The sequence below is a fragment of the Equus przewalskii genome, chromosome 5 (genome assembly GCF_037783145.1).
Source record: "Equus przewalskii isolate Varuska chromosome 5, EquPr2, whole genome shotgun sequence".
Classification (NCBI taxonomy): Eukaryota; Metazoa; Chordata; class Mammalia; order Perissodactyla; family Equidae; genus Equus; species Equus przewalskii.
The window spans coordinates 6,512,404-6,539,184 of NC_091835.1; the positions used below are offsets into that span (position 1 = coordinate 6,512,404).

General features: G+C 54.1%; 1 protein-coding gene across 1 annotated transcript; it reads right to left on the reverse strand.

Moving 5' to 3' along the window:
* Positions 1–5,007: 5,007 nt before the first annotated feature.
* Positions 5,008–26,472, reverse strand: IGFBP5 (insulin like growth factor binding protein 5). The gene is made up of 4 exons (XM_008519909.2): positions 25,297–26,472; positions 11,673–11,902; positions 10,902–11,021; positions 5,008–9,754 (listed from the first exon to the last, which is right to left on the reverse strand). Exons 1-4 carry the CDS (start codon positions 25,628–25,630, stop codon positions 9,623–9,625), a joined length of 816 nt encoding a protein of 271 aa, XP_008518131.1. The 5' UTR covers positions 25,631–26,472; the 3' UTR covers positions 5,008–9,622.
* Positions 26,473–26,781: the final 309 nt, after the last annotated feature.

Genomic DNA, 26,781 nt, shown 5'->3' on the forward strand with positions numbered 1-26,781 from the left:
GCTCCTCTTTACCGATGAGGAGAAGTTGCCCAACCTCCATGGCCCCTATCTGCCGAGCAGGGATGCTGCCCCTGCGTTACACTGCCACCCGCGGGCTGGGGCGGGTGCGTTGGGAGACCCGAGGGGGCTACAGGCCCCGCCCCTGGGTCAGCAGTCCCTGCTTGGGGCCTGATTCCCTTCATCCACTGGTGGGCGCCCCCCTCTCCGTCCCCTCCCCGTGGGCAGCGGCGGCTGTCTCTCCGAGCAAGCGTAGCAGTTCTCAACTTTGGCAACGTTTGAATCCGCCGGCTGGGCCCACCGTCAGAGATGCTGGTCTGATTGGTCTGGAGCGGAGCCCACGCAGGACTTAGTTAGTTTTAAGCTTCCTGGTTGATTCTAATGCAGAGCCAGGGAGGAGGCAAGAAGAATGCTGGCATCTGGACAGCTGGGTTTGAATCCTGATCCCACCCTCGTTATTCCATTGCCCGAGAGCCGTGTCACTCGCCTTCTCTGAGCCTCAGTTTTCCTCATCCCTCTGGTGGGGATGGTTTCACCCTCAAATAACAGGATAGTGTCAATGTGAGCCAGTGGCTGTGAATGTACCTCGAGAACTGTAGGACTGTCTACGATGGGAGGGATTCTGACCAGGCCATGGCTGGAGTGAGCCCGCATGCCCCATGGTTGCCAACTCACTTGGGTCCTTTCTGTACTATTTGTGCAGAGTGCTCCTGAAGATGTCACAGTCTTCCTGCCCATCTTTGTCCCACTTGCCCACGGCCTCTAAACCCTCTAAAGAGGAGGGTGTTACCGGTGTGCGAGCAGCGCCTTGCTGTGCTGTGGCTGCAGGAGCCACACTAACTGATGTATAGTGTGACCCAAAGACTGCGGCTGAGGGAAGGCATAAATGCCCCCTGTGGGAAGATGCTTGGCTGGACAGGGATCTTGATGTCGAGCTGATCTGGAACTGAGCTGCTCGTTGAAAGCCCGGCAGTTGACCAACGCTGGGACTCTACTGCCACCGTGTGGCAGCGCCAAGAACTGCAGCTGAGTTTACACAGCGTCTCAGAGAGTCTTGCTTCAGAGATGGTCCCGGGAGTCCAGAAGGAGTCAATTTGTTAAACTCGAGGAATCGCGGGACTCATTCCTGCGCTGGAGGCTTGGGAGGGGACCTGGGAATCTGCATTGAAACATGCCTCTAGGGTGGTTCTAATTTGTAGAATCACCTAATTTCTAGGTGACCTAATTTGTAGGATTCAGGGCAAAAGGATAATTCAGGCCCCTTGTTCAGAAATTAGTAAGAATTTCGAGACAGTGACAACAGAGCATTAAACCGAGCCCGGGGCCCTGTGGGACTGCACAGGCTGCTGCCCAGGAAGCTGGCCTGTTCTGATGTCCTCTGAATTTGGAGTCACTGCTGCGGTGGCTGTGTCTGTCAGGCGAGTCCTGACTGCTAGCTAGCTACATGTGACGTGGTTGAGAGCGTGGGCTTGGAGGTGAGGCAGCCTTTGAACAGAATTTGGGCTCTACTACTTATGACCCATATGACTTTGGACCCATTTCTAACCTCTGAACCTCATTTACTTCATCTTTAAATATTGGGATAATTTCTATCGCAAAGAATTGCTTTGGGAACATGAAATCATTCTGACATATACCAAGTGCTGCCAACACATAGCTGGTACTGTATCCCAGGCTCAGTGTTAGGGTTTTAGGATGATAATGAAGGTGAAGGAAGATGAGACTTTGGTTCCTGCCCTGAAGGGCTGACGTTCTAGTGGAGGGAACCAGCCACGTAACTCTGTGATGACTCCAGCTGTGACGGAGGTGTGCCCAGGTGCGCCAGAAGGATGGACATCTGTGTCTCAGAGAGGGTGCAGAGTCAGAGTTGTAAGGAGGAAGTAGGAATTCGGGGAAAGGAGGGATGTGTGTGTGTGTGTGTGTGTATGGCAGGATCCAGACAGAGCTTGAACTATGTACAATGGACCTGTAGCCCTGGCGGTGGTCAGGGTTTCCTGTGGTAAAGGGAGGGTTCAGGCAGGGGAGTAGCTGAAGAGGAGGCCAGAGAGAGCTTGTCAGGAAGGACCTAGGGTGTCATGCTGAAGGATTTCAACTTTGCACCGAAAGCTCTCAAGAGCTGAGGAACAAATTTAGGCCGAGGCTGGGCATGTCTGATCTGAGTTTTAGACAGTGAACTCCAGCTGAGACTCCAGCATGGAGGACACAGAGTGGGTGGAAGGGCCTGGCAAGAGGAAATGGCAGTGATCCCGTGAGAAGTGAGCATGATCTGAACTAGGCAGGGGAGGTGAAGAGAAGGGTCAGATTTGAGAGTTGTCAGTGAGGTAGCTTATTCCTGTGACTTGGAGACTTATTGGGTGTAGGGGGTAAATGAGGAGTCAAGAATGATGCCTGGGGGTCAGGCGTGGGCCACTGGGCGGAGGTGGTGCCATTCTCTGAGATAGCAAAGAGAGGAAGAAGAATACGGGGAGGCGGAGGAGAAGGGAGAAGAGGGGTAGTTTAGAGGAAAGTGATGGGTTCGAATTTTGTTCTTGTCGAATTTGTCCTTTGTACAGTGTAAGATAAAATAAGGCAGGCACAGTACTGGAGTTTACGAGATGAGTGCACTGTGCATTGCCTGGGGGTCGCTGGGGGGAGAAGACATCCTTGACTTTCCATTATCCTTATCCTGACATCCAATTCATGGTCAAGTCCCATCAGTTCCATCTACAAGATAGTGTTCATATCCATCCCCTCCCCTCCCTCTCCATCACCTATGCAGCGGGAGAGGGGGTGGTTGGTGGAGGAGGGGTAGCAGCCGGTGGGGAGATTGAAGGAAGGGGGCTGTCCCTTGGAAACAGAGGAGCGCTGATGTGAGAGTGAAGGAGAGTACGGGCGGTGGTTTTGTGGCTCACTGTGTGTGTGGGGTGAGGAATGGGAAAATAGGACAGCCGCACAGGTGGGTCTGGGTTTTCTCTGACAGGGAGAAGGCAGTGTGGGGAGATGCACGACAGTGTGTTGTAGACGGGAGGGGAAAGTGGGAGGGAGACGACCCAGCTGGGGCCCCTAGTAGATTCTCCAGGCAGGAGGTGGAGCCTGGACATTCTGTGGTGATGTCAGCCCGCATGATGGTGGGAATTTCTCCAGCAAGGCTCCGCGGTGCCCTGCAGGAGTGACCATATTGGCTGGTGAGGTTTATCCAGAGCAGGCGAGACCCGCACAAGCGGAAACTGACTGTGGAGCCGTGGGCTCCCGCCTCCTTAGGGGAGGAAGCAGAGCAAGAGAGTGTTGACGGATGGAAAGATAGAATGGGGGAGACCACAGACTCTCCTTCTCCACTAAGTAAAATGCTGACGAGGCAGCTCCCTCGTCCCATTTCTCTCACTGAATGGGAGAGTGGGATTTTCCGATTTTCCACGTGGAATGCATTAGAGTCCCCGGCTCAGGGTGTGGCTTCGGTGGATGGAGGTGAGATTGGTGCAGCTGCGGGAGTAACAGAGCAGCCAGCACACCACTGGGGTGAGGGTGGCAGACAGCAGACTCCTGACCCCAGCCCAGTCCTCTGGATCACAAGGAGCCCAGGTGAGTGTATGATCACCGAGGTGCTGTGTGGGATGTCCCAACGACCACTGACCTGTGCCAGGTGGGGGCAGGACAAGGGGAGGGGCAGCTGGGAGCCAGGATCCAAAAGGACTTCGGTAGATGAGCAGGGAGTTCACAGATGAGGTTGTAGGGTAGGGAGGAGACGCCAGGCGAGTAGCAGAGCATGGTGGAGGGGGCCCTGGATGAGATGGGCCCTGGAGGAGGAGCGGGAGAAGAATCCTGGCTCACATCCCCTCCAGGAAGAAGGTAGGGTGATTAGTTGCTGATGGAGAGGCCTGGAGACAGTCCTAGGGCAGGTGGCGCCACGTGGCCTGACCTGGACCAGCATGGCCTCCCTGCACAAGACTCTTCCTGTCCCCTACTCATCAAGGCCCCTGCAAAGGAAAGGGGGAGGGCGCCTGGCCCCTCCCTGCGCCTCCTAGTGCAGCTTGCACAGTCTCCATCGTTGCCTTCACTGCTAGGCACTTGCCAAGAGATCGCTGTCTGCAGAGGCGTGCACGGGCCTCTTTGGGGGTCTGACTACCCTAAGGCCTTGAGGCAACTTGGTGCTGGGAGGTCTCAGGACAAAGTGTTCCAGGGAACCTTCCGAAGGACATGTGCCCAGTGATGGGCCAACCCCCTCCCCAGGCAGGGATGCTCCCAATTACTCCACTTGCCAAGTGACTCAGTTGGGGCAGGCCACTGGGGTTTCGGCGGGGCAGAGTGGAGATGCTGCCAACACTGTCTCCCTGCAGGAACCTGGGAGCCCCCTCAGGGTGCAGACAGGAGGATGTATAAAGGGCAGTGTGCCACTGTGGGATCCGCAAATGAAGGGGGACATGCAGACCAGGAGAAGGGCCTGAGGGAAGAACGGGCCGGGGAAGGAAGAGCAACAGGGCGATGGAGGCAGAAAGGAGGACAATGTAGGGACCACGATCTCGAAGCTGCTGGATGGTTGAAATTAGAGTCACTAGCCATTTCATAGCCTCCCTCTTTACGGGACAGAAACAGCAGTGGGGGCTGTGTGGGAGCGGGAGGTGGGAGATACCGCGGCCGGAGGTTCCCAGGAGTTAACAGTTTTCAAGGCACAGGAATAAGTGACTGAAGAACATTCTAGAAATGCCTTCCTTAAAGTCCTCTCCAAGGAGAAGAGACCCATCAAATTAAGCTCACTTTATTTAATAGCATGGGCTGAGATTAAACGATAATAATAAGAAAAACAGTGGCTGGACCTGCTGTTTAAGAGCGTTCTATGCATTAACTCACTGAGACAATTTTGAACGGATGGAGAAGGGGGCACCCAAGCTCTGGATGGGAGGGCAGCCCTGGGGTCCCCTCTGGAGGGAGCAGGCCCTCTCTCTTCCCCAGGGGGGCCTGGCCTGAGGACGCTCCTGTGTGCTCACTCGCCCTTTGCCTACCTTCCCTGGGCCCTCGGAGGAAGCTGAGGCAGGCTAACTGAACGCATAACTTTATTAAATAAAGGCTTTGTCGCGACAAAAGACAAAGATAAGGAGTACATAAATTATAAGTTGAATAAATAGCATACAGCAATCTTCACTTTTTTAATAAAACGTGAGATCCTCTGTTTTTTTATTTTTATTTTTATTTCCTTAGGTACAAAATGCTAAACAGGAGGCGAGCTCTTCCACATTCGGGTGATTTCTTTTTCCGCTTTTTTTCTTTTGTCCACAAACTGGTTTTGTTTGTTGGTTTATTTTTTTCATCCTTTTCACCAGTAAAGATTATGAGCATTTATTTATTTTTTTTAAAAAGGTGAAAACGAAAAAGAGGAGAGAACAGAGCTATGGTATGTATGTGTGTAAAACTATAAAAAACTACAGTAATATGTGCTGTGGTTATTGCTGTTTCAAAAAAAAAAAAAAAAACCAAAAACCGGTAGGTAACTCGGAATCTGAAGGAATCTTGTCTGACAACTGTCTATCCCGTGGGCTACTGTGTGGTGGTGGTGGCGGTGGTGGCGGTGGTGATGGTAGAGGAGGAAGATACAGGACTCAGGCTGGTGGCCAGGGACCCGAGAGGTGGGGTGCTGGGCGCGAGGCGGCTGGCCCTCCCCACCTTCCCTCTCCCCATCCAAAAGGAGTTAAAGAGAGGAGGCCAGAGTCTGTAGAAATGGCTAAACTATATACTCCATTTGAAAACCAAGACAGTATGTTTAAAAAAAGACACAAAAACCTAAGAGAAAAAAAAGTGGAGGAAAGTGCAAAATGAGTTTTGCACTTTAGTGGTTTTAAAAATAAAGACAGTCCCATGCCCAGGTTGCCGGCAGGTAACCCCTGTGCCCTGTCCCACCACTTCTGGAGACAGCCTCCTTTCTCTGGGAAGCCACATACATCCTCTCCGAGACCAGAGGGTTGCCCCTCCTTGGCCCACACCTCTCTGGAGTTCCCATCTGAGCTGGAACCCTCTCGGGGCTGAATGGATGGAAGTGGCCACACTGCCCCACCTGAGCGGGGCTTGCGGGTGTGTAGTAGCCCTGTGGCTGCTACGGAGCTAGGTGGTGGGAGAGGGGTGGTCCAGGCCCACCTCCCCAGAGGAGGTTGACTGTGTAGGGTTACCATGGAGACCACTGAGGTGGTGATGGGAAAATGGGCGAGGGGACAGGAGAGAGGACCACACAGGGCCTCCTGGACCTCCCGTCCTCTCCCATGTCGGGGTTTGAATGTCTCCAGGCCTGGCTGTCCAGGCCTGGCTGTCTGAGGAACTTTCGAGTCTCTTCCTTCCCAGATGCCCTGCTTTGCCTGGTGGGTAGGGCAGCTCTGGGGAAGGAGGATCAGTCCTGGCTAAGCCTCCCTCCATCACCTGGCAGCAGTGGGAATCTACAGGGATGTCTCCACTGCTGGAGTGAGGCGTGAGTCAAAAGGGGGATAGGAAGAGACCTCCTGTTGGGCTGGGGGAGCAACATTTAGACTTGAGGCCATAGAAAACTGGGAGCTTAAGGCCTCTGGTTGGGTGGGCAGTGGCCAACAGGCAGCCTGGAGTCAAGATGATCCCCGCTCAGGACTTCACAGCTGGCAGCACTTCACGCCTGCCTTTCTTCCCACCCAGCCCAAGGGAGGGGCGCCATCTTCCTCAATGACTCTCTCCCCTGGTCTCCCCACTCTAGGCTTAGGCCAGACCTCCCCTTTGGGAGGTTGTGTTGCTTCTGTCATGAAGGTCCAGCGTCCTATGGGGAGTGGCCAGCTGACCAGAATCACCCCCTATAAGCCTTGGAGACTCACAGGTTTGGGTTAGTTGGCATGAACTTTGGAAAGCTGAAGAGACTGATGGAGTTAAACCAGGCCATAATCCCTCACCTGATGGCTGACAGCAAAGAGCCGATGTGAGGCGCAGAGGCCCAGCAAAGTCCAGTAAACAGCGTGGGGGAGAAGAGATAGCCCCTCTCAGGAACCAGGTCCAGGCCTTGGGAAGGGTGGGGTGGGGGATGCAATTCCTGGCTCAGTCTTTTCTTATGGAGAATGGCTCCCCAGTATCCACTCGGCAGATCCCAGTTAGACGAGTGCTCAAGATCCAGAGAAAGAACGGCAGAAGGAAGATGAAGTGGGAAGGGTTTACGATACTGGCCTGAGATGTAGAAACGAGAGTCGGGGGCTCGGGGACAGTTGCACAGAGAGATGGGGCATGCCGACACAGCAGGCCAAGTAAGTCCTCAGGGCTGCCATCCCCATCGGGCCCTTTGTCCTATGAAGATTGACCGCTCTCCCATCCCCACCAGCTGTGTTGTTCAGGGGAGCGGGAGACGTCCCCCACGTTCCACGGCTGCGAGTTCTCCACTAGCTGAAATCTATGTGCTTCTTTGCTGTCTCTCTTCACTGCCCCAAGTTTCTTGTTGATGGTGGGCTCCACGGTGTCAAGCCATCAGGAAAGAGGGGAGACAGCTGTATTCACAGCGAGAAGGGGGCTCCTTTGTCAGTGTCCGAGCCTCCTTTCCTGGCAGGCCATCTCCAGCCTCAGGGGACAGCCCCAAGGCCACCCATTTAAGGAAAACAGTGGAAAGTGGGATTTTTCTTGGTTCAGCATCTGGCTGCCAAATGACAGCACCCCCAAATCCTCCATTCCCTGCTAGTCCTGGGCCTTTCTCCATCCTCCACCCCAGGGAGGGGCTGCCAGGACTGGCCAGAGTGGACGAAGAGCTTGAGAGACCCTCTGGCCTCAGTCCCTTGTTGCAGGGTGAAAGTGGGCATGTGAGCACATAGCCTTGTCCCTTCCAAAGCATGCCCAGTCTCTACTGATCCTCACTCCTGTCCAGCCGCTAAAGTCTAGGACCCACCTCAAGTTACTCGCCTTCCCTGGCTCAAGGCCTGGATTAAGTTCATTTCTCCATTACAACCTGCTCCCCCATTTTCCTCTCTCCTTCTTCGTGATTCCAGAGGGCTCACAGAGAGGGGAGCTGGGGAAGTTCCTCCTGGCTTTGTCTCCTTTCTGTTGCTTTGCTGCAAAGCTAGAAGGGAGCAGTCCGCCCCCTGATCCTGCAGCCCACTGACCCTCACTCCATCTGCTCTGGCCTGAACAATCACTTTTACTGTTTCCCTGTATTTAAAGCCTTTTTGCCTCCATCTCCTGCTTTGCCATCTCTCATTTCGGTCTCTCTCCTGCTCTGCCAGCATGAAGACTGAGAGAGAGGCTTTCAAAATGCAGGCTCTGTCCAGATGAAATGGAAAGGCTGGACAGGACCAGCGGGTCAAACCTGGACCTTGGGCTCGTTTGGTGTGGGGTCCAGGGACGGTGACTTCTGGAGGGTCTGAAGGCTCAAAGGGGATGTGCTGGGGAGCACGGTGGGTGCTCCGTTGAGTGCTCTCGTCTACCTGGCACAGGGGTTCACATGAACACACGTGCACAAGGGAAGTCATGAAAAACCCAACCTGTGTCCCACAGACGGCTGAGGGCAGCAAATCTGGTGCCCGGGGTTGTGTTAGAAGAATATGGGTTTTCCTGGTTTGCCCGGAATGAGGAAGCTCCTCAACGCCCCCATAGGAACTACTTTGAAAAGTTAATGCAAACCTTTGAAAGAAAGGGAGGAAGGAAGGAAACAAAGAGAAAGAGAATAGATTTATATGCCTATACGTGACTATATGGAGCCTTGTAGATAAATACAAGCCCACGTTTTTTTTTTCAGCCTATCCTCCCCCCAGAGGGTGTGCTGCTGCGAATTGAATGCAATGAGGTGCTGAAACCACACGCTTCGTTCTGCACGTAGTTTAGTTCCCCGGAAGAACCAGTCTTTCCACTGTTGGAGTGTGTGTTGATTTCTAAGTCTGCAGGGGTGTGCTATATGCACACATACTTCATATGGATGTACCCGCCTCGGAGAACCTGTCTGTCTCATATCACTCACTTATTAATTTGTTTTGTTTTGAGAGGGATGGAATGCGTTTTTGTTTTTATAAATTTGGGGGAGAGAGAACGCTCTGCTGGGGTGGCAGGACGGGAAGGACAGGGCTGGAGCCATACAGCTGCTGGCTGGAGGAGGAGACAGACCCGGGAGAGGCACCGACACCTTCATCTTTTCCTTGCTCCCCCTGTGACCCATCCAAACTGGGAAAACCCTAGGTGTGTCATCGAACGTCACATGTTGGGCCATCTTGTTTCCCCATCTCGGGCCAGGCTGGACAGCAAGGTGGAGCCATCCACGGCCCAGTGCACCTGCCTTCTCACCCACTTTCCTCTTCTCTTTTTCCAACTCTGTTTGTCTTTCCCTGTCTGTTACACATATGCTTACCTCTCTCTCCCTCTCCCGCTCCTTCTCTCTCTCTCTCTCTTTCTCTCTCTCATTCTTCCTCTCTTCCCTTCCCTGTTCATTCAACTTGCCTCGAAAAGAAAACCATTTTGTGGGGTGTCTCCTTAGCTTTCTGAATCTCCATTGTTGCCATTTTCCAAGTTGAGACCTTGCTAGAGATTCCGAGGTCCTCCGTTTCCTCAAATAGATAGATATATGTATTCTTTTCCCTTACATGAGATGAAATGAGTGGCGTCCTGGGGTGGAGGGAGGCTCTGGCTGGAGTTGGGGCTGGGGTGGGATGGGGCGAGGGAAAGGCGGGGAGGGGAGGCGTCACTCCACGTTGCTGCTGTCGAAGGTGTGGCACTGGAAGTCCCCATCGACGTACTCCATGCCGGGCAGCTTCATCCCGTACTTGTCCACGCACCAGCAGATGCCACGCTTGCGGCCGCGGGAAGGCTTGCACTGGGGTGGGGGGAGCGACAGGCGGTGAGGGCAGCTGTACCCCAGGATCCGCTCCTGCCTGGCCTTTATCTTCCCCACCCGGGACCAACTCTTGCCCCCAGAGAGTTGAGGGGCTGTACCCAACCCTGGGGGTCTGGCGTCCCCTCTGCATGGAGAGGGCCCTGGGGAAAATGCTAATTTGGGCAGTCTGCCCTCGGTGGGCTCCTACACCTCTTTTTTATGTCACCCATTCAGGGTCCTCCACCTTGGCATTCTCCAGAAAGCTACAGGATCTGATGATGATAATAATAATAATAATGATGATGATGATGATGATGATGATGCCAGGAGGCATAACTTGTACAGCTTTACCATGCACAAGACACTACTTCACACTTGTATATGGCAGGAGCTGATCAGGTGCTTTACAAGGATTGACCCATTATTCCTCACAGTCGTGTGAGATCACAGGTACAATTCTGCATTTGACATGAGAAACCGGAGGCAGAGACGTTGACTAACTGAGGAAAGAGCGCACACTGCTAGTATGTGCAGAACCAAGAGCTGACCCAAGGCCACCTGGCTCTTGAGCCCTGACTTAGATGAGGTCCCTGTGGAGCAGCAGGGACACCAGGAGGGGACTTGATAGAAACGCCACCTTCTCTGGGTCCACCCTGACCGAACACTCGGATGCGCTGGGGTGGGCCTGCAGCCAGTGTCTGAGCCAGGCCTTGGGATTCTGGTGCCCTGGGAGGTCTGAGAACCACTGCCTGAGGGCCTGGTCCCACTGCCACAGGCTGAGTCTCACTGGGTGACCAGCCATGGGGGTCCCCAAAGGGTAGGTGGGCTGTGAACGGGACACAAAATGATTCCAGGTGGCACGCGGTAAAAATACGTTCTAAAGTCTTATGTGTGCAATATTTATGTGTGTGTGCATCAGAAAATAACACATCAACATGGGATGGGAGAGTGACACAAAATTTCCTTTTAAAACGAATTCATGAAAACAAGGTGAATCATTAAATCCAGATGGTGGTACGAGCTTGGTTATTGGAGGGTCGGGAAACACTACTGCCAATGCCAGAGATCCTGGGCATTTAGAGGTAGAGGTTTTCTGGCAAGGGCATCCCAGGGGCCCTCTGGGCTTGCAGGCAGGGGCTGGGCGTACCTGCTTTCTCTTGTAGAATCCCTTGCGGTCGCAGTTGGGCAGGTACACGGCTCGGGGCACCATGCGCGGGCTGGCTTTGAGCTCCTGCAGCGAAGCCTCCATGTGTCGGCGGCAGGGGCCCTGTGTGTGGACGGGGGCATGAGAGGCGTGGCAGGTCTCAAGTGGAAACCACCTGCGTGCAGGACGCGTGGCCTAGGGGGCGGGGGCTAAACCATCTGCGGGAAAAGTGGCCGCTTTTTGTTGCAATAGTCGCTACCAAAGGTCCTTCCTCCCTCTCACCCATCATGCACCCTGGGTGTAGAAAGGATGCAGAACCTGCATTTGACCAGGTACGAAGGCGTGTTACCCCATTTGTCTTCCAGGCCACCCACCCTCAGCTCCTCCATTCTGCTGAGTAATTAAGTGCAGAGGTGGCTGTCTGTGGATGCTCTGGAGAATGTTCCGTCTCTGGCGAGGTGAGGACACAGCTTCAGGGCGTACACACACCTGGCGTGTGCTCGCTCTGGTGGGCTGGCACCTTCCTTGAGCACTGCCTCTCCTTTCCAGCCAGATAAGTCCTGGCTCCTGATAACTGCCAGCTCTGAGAATTCTCCTGAACCCCAAGCTGAGCTGCCATGGTCAGTGGTATGTCCATTCCTAGGTCTAGCCTAAGCACCTCCAGCTGCCACGAATGGTCATGTAGAGGCAGGGAAAGGTCAAAAGTCGGGGTTGGGGCAAAGTCTGCCCAGTGTGGATGCAGAAGGAGATGGGGAGAGAATCCTCAGGACTCACCTGCTCAGACTCCTGTCTCATTTCCGGCGCAGAAATGACCCGGGGGTGGGCAGTGTTCTCGGCTCCTCCCACGAACTTGGACTGGGTCAGCTTCTTCCTGCGATCCTTCTTCACTGCCTCGGCCTTCAGCTCGGAGATGCGGGTGTGCTTGGGCCGGAAGACCTTGGGGGAGTAGGTTTCCTCTGCCATCTCGGAGGTGGTCGGCTCCTCATGTTCCCTGGAGTCTCTGTCTGCGGGGGGCAAGGAGGGAGGATGCAGATCAGCCTTTGGGGGCTGAGACCCCACCGTGCAGGGCTCCAGGCTGGGAGGTTTGGGTGAGGAGACCGGGTTTCCGCCCTCCTGGGGCTGACCGGAGGGGGGGAAAGCAGAGAAGTAAGGCAGAAGAGCGAACGCTCATGTAAGTGGTGGGAAGTTGCCGGCACACGACTGGAGTCCAGAAGAGCGAGTCTAGGAAGCCTTCATGGAGTGGGAGGGTCTTGAAAAAGGAGGGAGAGGACATTCTGGGGGCTGGAAGGGGGCATGGAGGAGGGGCCCATGGGAGAGCTCACACTGTGGTAAGGGGCTTGCTTGCTGGGGGGCTGGCTATGTGGATGAGGCAGTGGCTGCAGGTGGGGCTGCCATGTCAGAACACAACCTACAGTTCCAGGCTGTTGGAGGAAAACAGGGGACAGCCACGCAGGGACAAGAAAGGCCTCTTGTGAGGTATTTGTGCCTTCAGAACTGCTGCAGTTGAGATATATTAGGACTTGGGAAACCAGGGGCAGGAGGGTCCTGGGGGTCTGCACTAGCAGGGTGGTGGGGGCCACCATGAAGGGCAGGAGGAGGACAGAGCCAGAAATGTGGGGCCTAGCGGGGAGCAGTGCTGGTGGGCGAGGGGACACTGAACCCTGAGGCTTGGCTCCCTGCTCTGGCCCAGAGCCGGCTCTGTGCTCTGGGCCCTGGGAGGCTGGAACATAACCCAGCTCCAGGCCAAGAGAGGCCGACAGCTGGCTGGGGCAGGCGCAGTTATATATAGGAGTGACATGGTGACAGTCTATACTTAGCTGACTTATGACCTTTAAAGAAGTAGGACTTTGTTCATTTATTTGTTGATCTGTTCATTCTACCCTCCCGGCCTTTTCTTGGTCCACAGATCTCCATTCAATTGTTATTTCACAGGCGCCCTGCCAGCCTCGGCAGACCCAGAGTGCAGTGGTCTTGGGTTGCTTTTCCCAGGTGACGAGGGTGTGGCCAGGATGCCCACATGAGACCAAGGACAGGGCAGTGCGGTGGGGGCAGGGAGGCCCTTGTCTATATTGCCCTCTTTCCTTTTCAAATTCTAGAAAAAGGACATAGGGCTTTGGGACGACCCCATATGACTCAAAACGGGTGAAGGAAAATCTGTTCTCCATCCGTTCCCGCAATCTAGGCTACCCAGGAGCCGTGATGGCAAGGTGTCAGGGACGGAAAACAGAAGGAGAGCATTCCACGGAGGTGGGGATGAGAGGGGCAGGGAGAGAGCAGCTCGGGAGCAGACACTGTTCTGTGTCCCAAGCAGGAGCTCTCATCTCAGCCCAGGGGAAGCTCGCTGTGTGCCAAGGGAGGCACTGGGAGACCTGGCCTCACCCTGTCGGGGCGGCAGGTGGCAGGAAGCGCGCGAGCACCTGTCTGTCTCGCGGCTGGGGATTTGTCAAATTTAACTGAATAGGGATCTGATCATTAAGGGCCTGGGAGGGAAGCTCCCCGGCCTGCAGTGTTCTGGGTGGTCAGGTGATATAGGAATGTAACCACAGGCCAGGAAGAGAAGAGGTCCCCGGAGAGGAGATGATGGGCAGAAAGCAAATAGCATAGCCGCACGCAGGATCTCCCTGCACCCAGTTCAGCAGCAGACGTGCCAGCCCCCACCTTTAGCAGCCCACTCCACTCCCCTGCCGCCGGGTCTGGACTCAGGGCCTGACTCGACTCTGCCAAACCTGCTGTGTTGACTAATCCACACAGTGACGTGCCTGGGGGCTGGGATGTAGCCTTCTAGACCATATTAGCTAAAGGAGTGATGTTTCGGGGCAAATCAAATTTTCTTGGTTGTGGGATGAGCTAGAATTGGGGTGGGATGCAGGGAAGAGCCAAGCTGGTTTGGGGAGCTCTGTACAAATTGAAAGGCTAGGGCTCTGTTGTCTAGTAACTAGGGCCCAAACCTGAGGCTCAGGACTGGGGGAGGAGGGGTGAGGAGAGGAAAAGCTAACTATGGCTGCTGGGCCCATCTTACTGAGTGACTTGGGACACTTCACTCCACCTCTCTGGGTGTCACCAAGCATTCTAATCCTCAAAAAGCAGGTGACTAGAAGGGTAGAGCAGAGGGCAAGAGAAGGTTGGCACTGAGAAGCTGGGAGCATTTTGGGGGGGCATGGCCACACCCCTTCCCAATCAAGATTGTAACCAGATGATGTGAGGGGGGGAGGGCGAGAGGGCTGGGTGCTGACCAGGGCACGGGAGAAGGATGAGCAGCTCCCTCAGGGGCATCTGTGGAGCGGGCCTCCAGGAATCACCTCTTCAAGGGGAGAGCCCAGGACGCTGCCCACCCCGGCGGCTGGCTGTACCAGCTCCTGGGATCCTTCCAGTAGACTATCTAGTCCATGCCCGTGTCCAAGCCGAAATGAGTACCTATGCCATCCCAGGGGAACTCGTCCTAGTTCTTAAAGACATCTGGGATGCATGTGCCACCCATCCTCCTCTGGTCACCTGTTTTGGGGGGGCCTCTCTGTCCCTTTGGTCAGAGGGTGTCATTTCACCTCTCTCTGGCCTTGGTGGACATGGAAGCTTGTTGGCTCCTGGCCCGCCGTGTATGAACAGCTCTTCTCAAGACTCTTCACTTTTGAGGACTTTTTCTAAGAGCGCTGTGGGCCGCCCTTAACCTTGAGTCTCCCTTCTGGGAAGAGGATGGGGATGTCAACAATGGTTCGATAGACTTTGGGGCAAATTTATGTGACCTCTCTTAGTGTCTTCTCTGAAAGTGTTGGGGCCAAGCAGTGATGCTCCTGGAAGACGGAGTGCAGATCCCTGTATCTTCTTTAAGGAACTCAAACACATTCGCAAGCCCTCTCCCCTTCCCCCAGCCTCACCTCGCCGGGACTTCAGGCACATTGTCCCTAGTTTGCTGGTTCTTTGGCTGCTTCTGAAGGGCAGGCTTAAAGTTTTGATGTGTCTCCTAGGTTTTGGAGCCACTTAACCCCATGGGACCTGTTACTTAGGTAGCAGGGGAGTCGAGTGTCAAAGACACTAATCAGGGTCTTGTGGCACCTGTGGGCTCCAGAGACACAGCGGAAACGTGGAGCGGAGCCAGGGCAGAGCCACGAAGATTAAAGGGCTGGAAAGGAAGAGGGGAGCTGGATGCCAGCGCCAGCTAGCCCTGTGCAGCTGCTTTGAGGCCGAGTCATAAATAGGCTTTCAGTTCTGGAAAGGTTTAAGTTTTAGATAAGACAAGAAGGCACAAGCAGCCTGGCAGCTCCTGAGCTATTTCGTCAAGAGGCAATGGGCCGGGGCTGCAGAAGGGCTTCAGGCGGGATATAAGGGAGGACTTCCTGGTGAAGCTGCCCCGCACGTGAACAGCAATGGAGGGAGCTTAGCGCAGTGGGTTCTAGAAGCTGTTGGACAAACAGGTCAATACCTCCATACGGCCAGTAGAGGGCAGGGGAGACTGATGGCCACACAACATGTCCCCGGTACTTATTTCTAGGGACTGTAAGCCATTTCAGAGTCTGGAATTTGTGTGCCTCTCTCACTACTTCTCTGACAACCATCCAAACCCTCTCCTTCCCTCTGTGTGTCTGCAGCATGCAGAGGGAGAGAGATGGACAAGTGAGGACTGGAAAGGACCCATGCGAGGGGGACGGTGGAGGAGGCAGATGTGGCAGCTGGAGGGGAAGGGGCGAGGCTTATCTGCACATAACTCCCTGCTGTTTCTTTAATCTGCAACTGAAAAGTGATCAGGGTTAGAAAAGAAACCCACCGGAGCCTTCCTTCCTTCCTGTCTCTAGGCATCACTTTGAAAGGATTCTGCAGAGGATGGGAAATGCGTGCTGCTCAGTACTGTTCCCTCCTCTGGGAAGCTGGGGAGGCAGAGTCCTTTAATTTCCTGTGATCTTATCCAATGACCAAGGAAGTGAGGGCTATGATATTGTCCTGATATTTACCTTTGTGGTAGGCTCTGATTCTGTTCTGACTTCTACCCTAGTCCCGTCAGCCAGCTCAGACCCTCCTTCATTCACATGGTGCTGCCTGTTCACACTGGTGCGGCAACATGCACCAAGACGCATGTGGGAACACAGGCCCTCCCTGTGACAACATGAACACCTGCTGAGGACCACGCCATTCTGCAAACACAGAGCGGCTCTGGGTGCAGGCTTGGCTGCTGTGGACCCAGAGCATCCTCAGGTGGGTAGTGCTGTTCACAGCACAGGTGCACAGTGCGCTTTCCCTGCCTGAGCCCCCACTGTCTCCACCCCTCCCTCTTGCCGCTGCTGTCCTCTCATAGGGGAGGATGGTTTAGCAACAGAACCAGGCACTTTCTCATCCCACTCTGTTCCCAGGTCACAGTGACTGGACGGGTCCAGTTGGGGACCTGCTGTTCCCTGCAAGCCATCCTTCCATTTGGAGCCCTTGATCACACCCTGGCCCCATTCACAGCCTGGGCCCAGGCTGGTGCTAGCCTCCCACTCTGTCTTGACTTCATAATCAAACTTAAGAGAAACCTGAGGTGGCCTTGATATTGGGATTTACTTCCGGAAACTGAGGTGTACTTGGAATTCACAGCTCAGGGAGGAGGCAGGGCTTTGCCAGGCCACCTGGACCTGGAGAGAGGAAAGTCTCCTTTTCCAGTCAGAAAACAGGATGGGTTTGCCCCGTGTCTCCTCTACAAGGAATGAAGAGGGGAGCCGGGTTTCCTCTGGCTCTCCTTCTGGCTCCCTCTGTGGAATTTAAACAGTCAACGTTTTGAGGGAAGAGCTGTGTTGTCATTTCCTCTCCAGTGTGTAGTATTCAATAAATAATCTTTAAATGGAGAGATGCATGGATCTGCTCAAGAGACAGAGAGAATTGGGTCTCGAAGCATTTCTGTCACATAAGCTGGGGCATGTTAGACCTCAGGATGCCCTGAGAGGTCATTCCACTCATGCCCCTGACTTCAAGCATAATAACTGCCCAGAGGGAGCAAGGAGGCAGGAGGAGGAGGCTGCAGGGGTGGGAGAGAAGTAGGCGTCCCCAGGATTTCCTGGGTTTCTTTGGCCTAAGGCTGCACTGTCCAGTACAGTAGCTACTAGCCACATGGGGCCATTTAAACTAATAAATATGAAATCAAATTATAAATTCAGCTCCTCAGTGGCTCTAGGTACATTTCAAGTGCTCCAGAGCCACTGTGGCTAGTGGCTACTGTGTTGGACAACACAGATATAGAATATTTCTATCATTGCAGACAATTCTACTGGACAGCACTGGTTGAGGACGCTGATTCATATCTGGGTGTGCCTAGGTGCTCAGTGCCCCCTCCCCACCTTGCCGTTTCCTAGCCAGCCTGCAGCCTCCTGCTCTTCGCTACATGAGGCTTATGGGAGAATGATGGATCAGCAGCTCCCTATTTAAAAACCCTGAGACGTCTCAGTCTCCCGGAGTCTGATGGGCTCTCAGCTGTGGATGCCAAACGACTCCGTCACACTGTGTGTGGGTGCCTTTGCAAGGAGAGAGGGGACAGGGCTGCAGGGAGGGGCTGTGGAGCCTGCCCGGGGAGCTGCAACGTCCCTCCTCCCACTGCTCCATCCCTGACCAGTGACTGCCTTGCCCCAGTCTCTCTTGGAAGACACTGTTTTCTTTTCCTCTGTGGTCAGTAACAGACGTGCATGTTCTGGGCTCTTTTTAACCTGAATTATGGGCTGAGAAGGAAAGGAGTCTGACTTTCCAAGAGGAAAACAAACTCAAACAACCATCAGCTGAAGGAACAGTGGCAAGAAGGGAGGCGTTGCAAGAAGACACTGGAGGGGAGTCTTGCTGACTAGGGGTGAGTGGCAGAGGCGGGGAGCAGATTCAGAGTCAATGACTGGATGCTGAGGGCAATAGGCTTACCCCATGGAGCTCCATCACAGCCCTGAGCCCATTTCAGGCCAGGAGAACTAATGTGGGCAGGTGCGCTAAACCAAAAGGCAAAGTCAGCCGGCGCAGGCATGTAATATCTCTATCCTGAGCAGAGAAGTAAAGATGCCATATGGCCAAACGGGCAACCACTCCGAATCGGGAGCCAGACTCTTCACCCCTCAGTCACCCTTCCTGGGGGAAGGTGGGGCTGCTACCACTGGTTCAATAAACCTCGGCGCAGAGTTACACGGACCTCTCCTAATCTCTTCCTCCCTCTCTTTGCTTTGGTTTTCTCCTCTGAGTTATGGGGAGGATGATGCCAGCCCCTTCTCCACAGGGTCATCATGAGGATTACGAGAGTTGATGTGTGCTAATTAACTCTCAGCACAGGTCTCTGCTGCCTCTGACTTCCCTAGTTCCAATCGCCAACTCAAAATCTGGTGACAGGTGTCTACTTTCAGAGCACAAGGTCTGAGGCTCCCGGGACTGCAGACAGGTCTGCTGGAAAGCGATGGCTCTCCGTGTCTCCAGGAGGCTGGCTGCCACAACTAGTCCCCACTTAGAGAGCTCCCCCCCGGGAGTTCCTCCCTGTGTAATCCCCTTCCTTCACGCTGCATTACGGCACCAGCTCTCCCTCCCAAAAGGTGGGGAGAGAAAAGGCGGAGATGTGGCAGGTAAGAAGTTGGTGATGCTCCCCTGGAATGAAAGGTGGGGGTCCCGCTCTCACATCTCCCACTGTCCAGGGACCAGAGGTAAAGAAGGGTCTCCCTCATTTTTTTTTTTTCCTGGGGAAATTAGGATTCAGGGCCATGACTCTGGTGCACATTTCTTCATCCCTGGGAGGCAGCTGGTGATAAATTTACCCATAAGAAAGACACACTTTGCACACCTCCCAAGATGAGTATTTCCAGTCTGTCTAGGGCTGGGGAAGGTGGAGCATGCTCAGTAGAAACGTCTCTATCTGTTCCCCGTACACACCCCAAACCAGGAGGTAATGGAGGGGCCAGGTGGGGAGCAGCCTCTGAATAGAGGAAGGGGAGCTGAGGAGGGGGAGGACGCCCCTGGCTGTTTCTCTGGCCTGGCAACACTTCCACTTGTGGTTCATCACAGCCCATTCAGAATATGATGCCTAGGAGCTGCATTCCCCGCAAAGTCCTGCAAAACCAGAAGGGGGCAGCAGGGAGCACACGGCTGGAACTTCTGCTTTTCTTCCCCCGCCCCCCCCCCCCCCACCAGGTCCCCTTAAGAAGAGAGACTTGCCAGGGGTCAAACAGGGGAGCTGTGTCCTGCCTGGCTATCAAGGCTCAGACATTTTTTCCTTTTCGACTCTTTGTGGGCAGGAGAGAGTGGAGACAGATTCACTTCTCAGGTTCTCAGGTGAGGGAGGGCTCGCTTGTGGCCACTAGCCACGTGTGGCTACTGATGCTTGAAATGAGGCTAGTGGAACTAAATTTTAAAATTCATTTCATTTAAATTAATTTAAATTTAAAACCGATTTTTGAGTATGTTTGGAAAAACTGGGTCTACGAATTTACTTTTCAACTGTAAATTTTATGAAACCTAGAAATCCAGACCAGGTACTTCCAATGAAAATTTAGGGTCTGAATTGAGATGTGCTGTAAGTGTAAAATACACATCAGATTTCAAGATTTAATACGGAAGAAAGTAAAATATCTCATTATAATTATTTTGAGTATATGTTGAAATGGTAATATTTTGACTATGTTGAATGAAAATATATGATTAGAATTAATTTCACCAGGTTCTTTTTCTATCTTTTTCAAAAATGTGGCAACCCAAAAACTTGAAGTTACACAGGTGGCCTGTAGTCTATTTCAACCGGTCAGTGCTGCTTTAAAGGGTCTGGAGGGACCGTCGTTGTCACTGGGGTGACAGAGGCACTGCGGTTCTGATGGTGCAATGTAAGTGGTTCAGGACACCTGGAGCCCACACAGAACATCTTTGCAAACCAGCAGAGGGCCTATGAGGCTGGGTTTCGAGAGCAAACTCAGTCTGGGCCTTGCTCAGGACTTGGCAAGGGGATGAGCCAGATCTGATGGTTTAGGCTGAAGGATCAAAAGGAAGATAACTCATCTACTTTAAAACTCCCCGAGAGCTCACCTGGCAGGTCTACCCTATTGGGAAGAGGGACTTATCTTAGCAGCCTCCTTCTTGAGCATCCCCCAGGTGAGGATGTATTAGGAAGGCTTCAGGCATTCCTTAGACCAACTGAAATCCCCAGGCCCCTCGCCTCTCCTCCAGAGAGATCTCCCACATACCTGCATATGTTCAAAAACCAGGCGGCCCTCTTGTTCTCTTCCTTATCAACTTCTGTGGTTTTCTCTCTTTTCTCCTGATGCAGAAATCCCCCAACCATTCCCTCATCCCACCCTACCCAACCTGAGCTCAGATCCCTCTCCCTTGCCGGGCTTCATGAAAGGCCTGTGTGGTGGAGGCTGGTTGCCATGGGAACAGGCCACTTCTGTGCATGTTGTCCTTAGAGATGTCGGACCACTGCACAGCCGAGGGCCAGAGAGGGCCCGCCTGCCTTCCCACATCAGGAGAGCCCCCTGTCATTCAGGAAATGAGGTTTGGCACAGGGACCTGAGGTCTGGGCTGAACACTGCCTCTTTCCACTCTCCTTGCCCCATCCCTCTGCTATCCCAAACCACTGGCCTAGCCAGCCTTGTTTGCAAGACTGTGTAGAAAAAGGGACAGAATAGAATGTGCCTGTAAATAAGCGGGGTGTTGCATTCTCCATTTTGGGGACACTTCATTCCCCTAGAATGGAGCACTCCCAAGTTCTGAGCTTTTCCTCCATCTTTACAACCCTCACCATGGGAGGGTGGCATTGGGCAGTGTCTGCTGAAGGCCTCACTGCAGGTTAGGCGAGGCCCCAGCCAGAGCCCTAGTGACAGGGACACAAGCCAGGAGCAGCGGATGGAGTCCAAGGACCAGAGAGGAAGAGCTGGGTTCTAGCCCCGGTTCTGCTGCTAACCCTGTGACTAATTTTGGGCAAGTGACTTGCATTCTGCGTATCAGAGTCCACATCTGTAAGATGAAGGCCTCGATGGCAAGGATGGCTGGGGGCTCCCTCCAGCTTTAGCATCTTCGGCCAGCACCCAGACAACTACTGGAGAGAAGCTAGGACCGGGCTAAGCTGGGCGGCCAGGCAGGAAAGGCCACTTCGCCTATCATACAGGTTTCCAGTCATTCCTCTGGATTTATACCAAAAAACCCTGACATCATAACAAATCAGAGAAAGAAATGAAACTGGAGACAAAAGTGGGGGGTTCTCTGGATATGGGGGAGAGAGGAGGAGAAGCCTAGAACTGGCTTCCTTGTTTATTTGCTTATTGATTTTTGCAACTACGTAATACATCTTAGCGTTTTGGAAAACATATCCAGATTGCAATTTAAGGCTGGCCTCTGGGGACTGCAACTTTTGGACCAACTGTAACAAAAATGCAAAATGAAAACTTAAACAAAACCCTCCACACTGCCTCTTTGTCTCTCCCAGCAACCCTTCTCCCGCCCTCATTGGTACCTGGTCCGTTTATAGCGTTCTTCCAGTTTCTGGACGCAGTGGGTCTGGAGTTGGTGATCCCGTCTCCAAAGTTTTATTTTCCACACATTAAATAACTCAGAGTTGCAAAGGAATTGCTCAGGTACAAAGTAAAAACTTTAGACAAAAATCACCTTCCTTTCCCCCTAGCATCCCCCCCCCCCCGGCCCCCCTTAAGAGGACCAGGGTTTCTGCTGGGATTCCTGCTCCCATGCCCTTTGCTGTAACCCCCACAGTGACCTCTGGCTCCTAGGTCAGCCCGGTCGTCCCTCTGCAGCTGCAAATCCACCTGCCTGCTCAAATCCAACCCCAGCCCCAGGACTAACTCGAGCGGCACTGACTTAAAACTCAAGCCCCCAGGGGATGCCTTGGTAGGGGGGAGGGGGAGGGGGGAGCGGGAGGGAGGGATAAGAAAGAGTAAAAAAGAAACGGAAAGAAAATGAGGTCTCACTGTGGCCAGCTGTGCTTGCACTTCCAGTCTGAGCTGACACAGCAGAAGGGTGGGGGGAGGACGGCAAGAAAGCTCAAGTTAAAAGCAGCATCTCTAGCCGTCCCAACTCCCATTTTGGTTGGCTCAGGGCGCAGCCAGCCTCTCAAAGACTCGTTTCAAAGGGAGGGGGCGCGCGCGGGTGGGAAAGCCATCTGGCTCCTTCAGTTTTCCATAGTCTTGTTCAACCCAGACACAAATTTGGCCAATAAACCTAACTCTGGAACTTGACTTCAACATGGCATTTGGACCAGGCGTGGCGTGGATGCCAGGCTGACGGAAGCCAAACCCCTCCAAGAAGCAAAGGCTGAATTCATTTTTATTGAGGGATTTTTTTTTTCTTTCCCAGAAGCATACTTTCTGTCCTTCTTTCTCTCTTATTTCTCAGTGACGGAACTGAAACCCAGAAAGCGCTTCTTCCTGCATCCCAAATTCAATGGCTCACAGGCACAGGAGAGATCACCCAGACCCGGGCAAGTCTGCGCGCCGCCCTCCCGCCCAAGAAGCCACAAGGCTCCTTTGCCAAACAATGCGCAGGGCAGAGCCCGGTCCTTCCTCGACTCGACCCAGCTCACCGATATTTATTGAACTGGGTCCAATAAATAACTCCCGTCTCCCGCCTTCCTCCAGCCTCGCACACACTGCCCTGTGTTTCTGTATCTATCTTCGCCCCTGAACTCGCCCAAATGAAATGCACGGCGCGGCGCGCTCCCGCGCCGGGCTCGCGGGCGGACTCCCGGTTGCTCAGCAACGCGCGCAGCAAAACGCCAGGCTCCGCCCGCCCGCCCGCTCTTCCTCCAGCAGCTCTGGCCGCCAGCCGCCGCGCTCTGCTCAGCTCCCCATTTCAGATTCTAGAAAGGCACTTTTTTTTTTGCTTAAAAATATCTATCTACCTACATATCTATCTATCTATCTCTTTATAGACATACGTGTTAAAAGATACATGTGTATATATATATACATGTATACGTATATCATCTATATCTGTATTTGTATGTATATGACAATCGCGAGAGGGAGGGCAAATGCAAGTTCGCCCTGCTGACTTTGGTAGGGGGCATAGAGGATGTTGCGGAGCAGGAATTTTGGCCAAAGGAGCTAAAACGCTCCTTCCTTTCTCTGTTCATTTTCCTCTCTGCACCATGTCCAACTTTTTGGGGACCCACCCAACGGTTTTCGAGCTTAGAGAGGCTCCAGCCAGGAGCGCCCACTCCCATCCCGTCGGTCCAGGAGGAAGGCGTCAGCTCCAGCCACCGGTGGAGCGCAGCCATCCCGCGACTGCGGTCGGTCAGGCACCTGCCTAAGGCGGGGTGGAGTCGGTGAGAAGAGCTGGAGCGGGGTGGGGGCGGGGCAGGGAGGCTGCTATGTGTTGGCTCAGAGGCTCCTTGAAGGTGGGGGTTGAGGAAGAGGCTGCAGAGAAGTCTAAAGGGCATCTTACTTGGGGCAAAAAGCCGGCGTGTGTGTGTGTGTGTGTGTATGTGTGTAGCGGGTTGAACTGGAAAGTTGGATGCGCCAATTTGCTCTCTCAGCAATTGCGCGCGCGCGTGCGCCCTGTGAGCACTCCCTCCACACCAACCGCATCACAGCAACCACACACTTGGGCAAATAAAAGTGGGGCCAGAGTGCGGCTGAGTGATACCGTGCATACTTTCGATGTGACCAGATTGTCATCCAGAGCGCTCCCTTCCAAGCCAGGAAATCGATTCATACCTTTTTACCCGGGTGCTAAGCTTTCCCAAATCCACATCCCCCGAGATGAAGGCGGGCGGGACTGCCTTTGACAAGTGGCTCTTAATAAAAATAACTCCACAAGCCAGCCTCTGGGGCCTCCGGGGCCTGCACGTTGCCCTCTGTCCCTATTTTGCAGGCTGCAATCCGGAGAGCGACTACCTCTTGCAAAGCTGGAGGGGCGGCCGCCAGCGACAGGGAAAACCTGCAGGAATTGCGGGGATCCAGGTGGAATCCGGAAAAACTCTCCTGCCTCTTCTCAAGTGCCAGCGCACTCCTTTCCTACATTATAGAGTCTGGTTTGCAGTTAGGAAAACTCATGTTGGGGTGCTTGTAATGGAAGGGGATAGGAGGGAGGGAGGGCATTGTCCCAGCAAGAAACCACACAGAATGAACATTATTTAGCCAACCCTTTCGGAGAGGATCAATCACCAGGCTGACGTCTCAGAATCCAGACTTTAGTGCATAGTCCATTAAAACTTTAAAAAAAAAAATTAAGATTAAGTAACTCCGAGAAGAAACCCAGTCTGAAGGGGGCAGAACTGTTCTGAGTGAGCAGGTAGCTCGGTCAACCTTTTAAACCCCAGACTCTCGGCACCGAGAATTTGGGGGCGGGGCAATCTGGGGGCGGGGCAATCTGGGGGCGGGGCTACTAGGAGGCTGAGGGGAGGCTCCGGGTGCGTGGCTTTTCCGTCTCCGCCCCCTGGCTTTTGCATTCTGTGTTTCCAGGGCCCTCCTTGCGTTTACGCCACACCCACTTGTGGTCTGGTTTGAGAGATTGGGGTGGGGGTGGGGATTAGCACTGGCGGAGAAATGATGTCTGAATTTCACATCCCTTCTTGCCTCCCAACCCTATATCCACCTTTCTTCCTAAGTGAAATCTGAATTGGGGCGGGGAAAAAGAAATTAGATTCAGTCACGAACACCCAGCACCGGATCACCAAACCCCTCCTTCTATCCCTTCCCCCATGACCCCTCTCCCCACAGCCCCCGCCCCCGCCAAGCGTACCTCAAGTAGTCTTTCCCTTCATGGGAGGAAAAAGGTATTTTGCGTTTTAATACGTTTTACCATCTACCACAATCAATCATACTAAGTCAAGAGCACTGGGTGTGCACGCGGGAGGGGCGTCAAAGCCCCCACCCAAAAGGCGTGAGCTCCCAAGGGTGCGTGCGTGCGTGTGCGTGCGTGTGTATGTCGGAGCAGACGGATACAAACGTCAGGAGGGACTGGTAGGGGGCAGGGGCTGGGAAGGACGAAGGTGGACTGAGCACGGAAGGCTGGTCACGCCTCTCCAAGTCCCCAGTTAAAGCAATATTTTAACAAAAGAGATTTTTTTCAAGTTCAGGGAAAAAAGGTATTGGGTGGGTGGGGAGAGGTGGAGGAGGGGGTTGATAATGTAACATGCACCCTTCCAGACCAGAGACTGAGTACCTGGGTATTTGGACCTTAAGACCGAGTAGGAGCTGAGAGTCTGTATTCAGGCGAGGGGGAGGGGTGCGGTGGAGTAAGGTGGGGGCAGGGGCGAGGAGAAGGAACGAAAACCGCGAGAGGCTTGGCTAGACAGCAGCCCAGGGCAGCTGGATGAGCCAGGGCTCCAGTTCCGAAGGGCAAGGACCCTCCCCGCCCTCCTCCCGGGCTGCACCCCCGCTCTAAGCCACTTGCTGGACACAGCGCGCGGAGCCAGCCTGTCCCGTGTCCCCCGCCCGTGCGCCGTGTAACCGCCTGGCACACTGAGCGCGCTCACCGATCTTGGCTTGCTCGCGGTAGCTCTTTTCGTTGAGGCAAACCCCGCGGCCGTGCAGCAGGGCGTGCAGCGGCTTCTCCTCGTCCTGCCGGGGGAGGCAGCGCAGCCCCTGGGCGCAACGCTCCGTGTAGACGCCGCACGACTGCCCCTCGGCCAGGGCGCAAGTCATGCAGCAGCCACAGCCCGGCTCCTTGACCAGCTCGCAGCCCAGGGGGCTCGGGGGGCACATGGAGAGGGCTTTCTCGTCGCAGGGCTCGCAGTGCACGAAGGAGCCCAGGCTCTGGGCTGGCCCCGCAAAGGCGGCCAGCAGCAGGAGGACCGCGGTGAGCACCATCTTCTCCGAGTCTCCCCCGTTACCTTGGGGCGGGGCAGGAGAGCGAGAGTGCAGGGAGAAAGGGGCCAAGAGGGCGCCCGGGGAAATTTCTTGTTAAAAAAAATTTCTGGCAGGTAGAGCAGGTGCCCTCCCCCAGACAATGGCAAAATGTGGGGAGAGACGGAGGGCTGCGGTGCCTGCAAGCAAGCCCCAACTGCAAGGATTAAAGACTTGCAACAGGTTGGGGGGAAAAGAGCAGCGCCAGGTGCACGCGGAGGGAGTGGAGGCTGGAGAGACAAGCCCTCAAGCCGGAGCTGGTCAGAACTGCAGAGGGGAAAAAGCCAAAAATTGTTCACCTCAAAGCAACCACCGGAATAATGAGCTCGGAGGCTGTGGAGGAGAATGGGGTGGGGGGAGAAAAATGGATTTGTCTTCAAAAATTTTGTTTAAGATCTAAAGTACACCCTGCTCCTTTCTAACCCTCAGCTGCCAGCGGCGCGCGGCTGCCGCGGAACAGGTAAGAGGCGGCGGCTGAAGCCGCGAGGGTGGGGGAGAATGTCGAAATCGAGAAATTAAAAAAAAAAAAGCCCCGAATCCAAAATTCTAACACCTCTTTGCTCCCACTCTGCCACCACTTCTTCGAGATTCGTAGGTTCTGCGTGAAGCCCGGAGAAGGGTGCAAACGGAGGAGGGGGTTATTAAAAGGAGCAGAAAAAAGGAAAAACCCCACACCGCTTTGCAGCTCTTTCCTAGCTCTTTTCCCCGGCAGAAGTTTCCAAAGAGACTACGGGCTCCGGTCGAGCAGGCGCTTTTAAATAGACGGCCCCTGGCTGCCAGCCAGTTTGTAGCTGCAATTTGAGCTCCCCAACACCCAACCCAGGCAAGGATGCCAAGGAGCTTTGCAGTACAAACTCACACGGGGTGGGGGTGGGGAGAGGCCTTCGAGACACACGGGGGGCTCCCCTTTGCTCCCTGAACCGCGCCCCCCTCCGCCGGAATGTAAGAAAGGGGCTGGGGGGAGGGGTTGAGGTGGGGGGCGCAATTGGAAGAGAGAGTTCTTCGGAGCACACTGGGCACAATGAGGAGTAACTCGGTCTCTCCCTCCCTCCCACCCCTTAACTAGCCAAAGCCCAGGCTGGAGGGAGAAGCGTGTTCTTATTAGCCACCTGGAT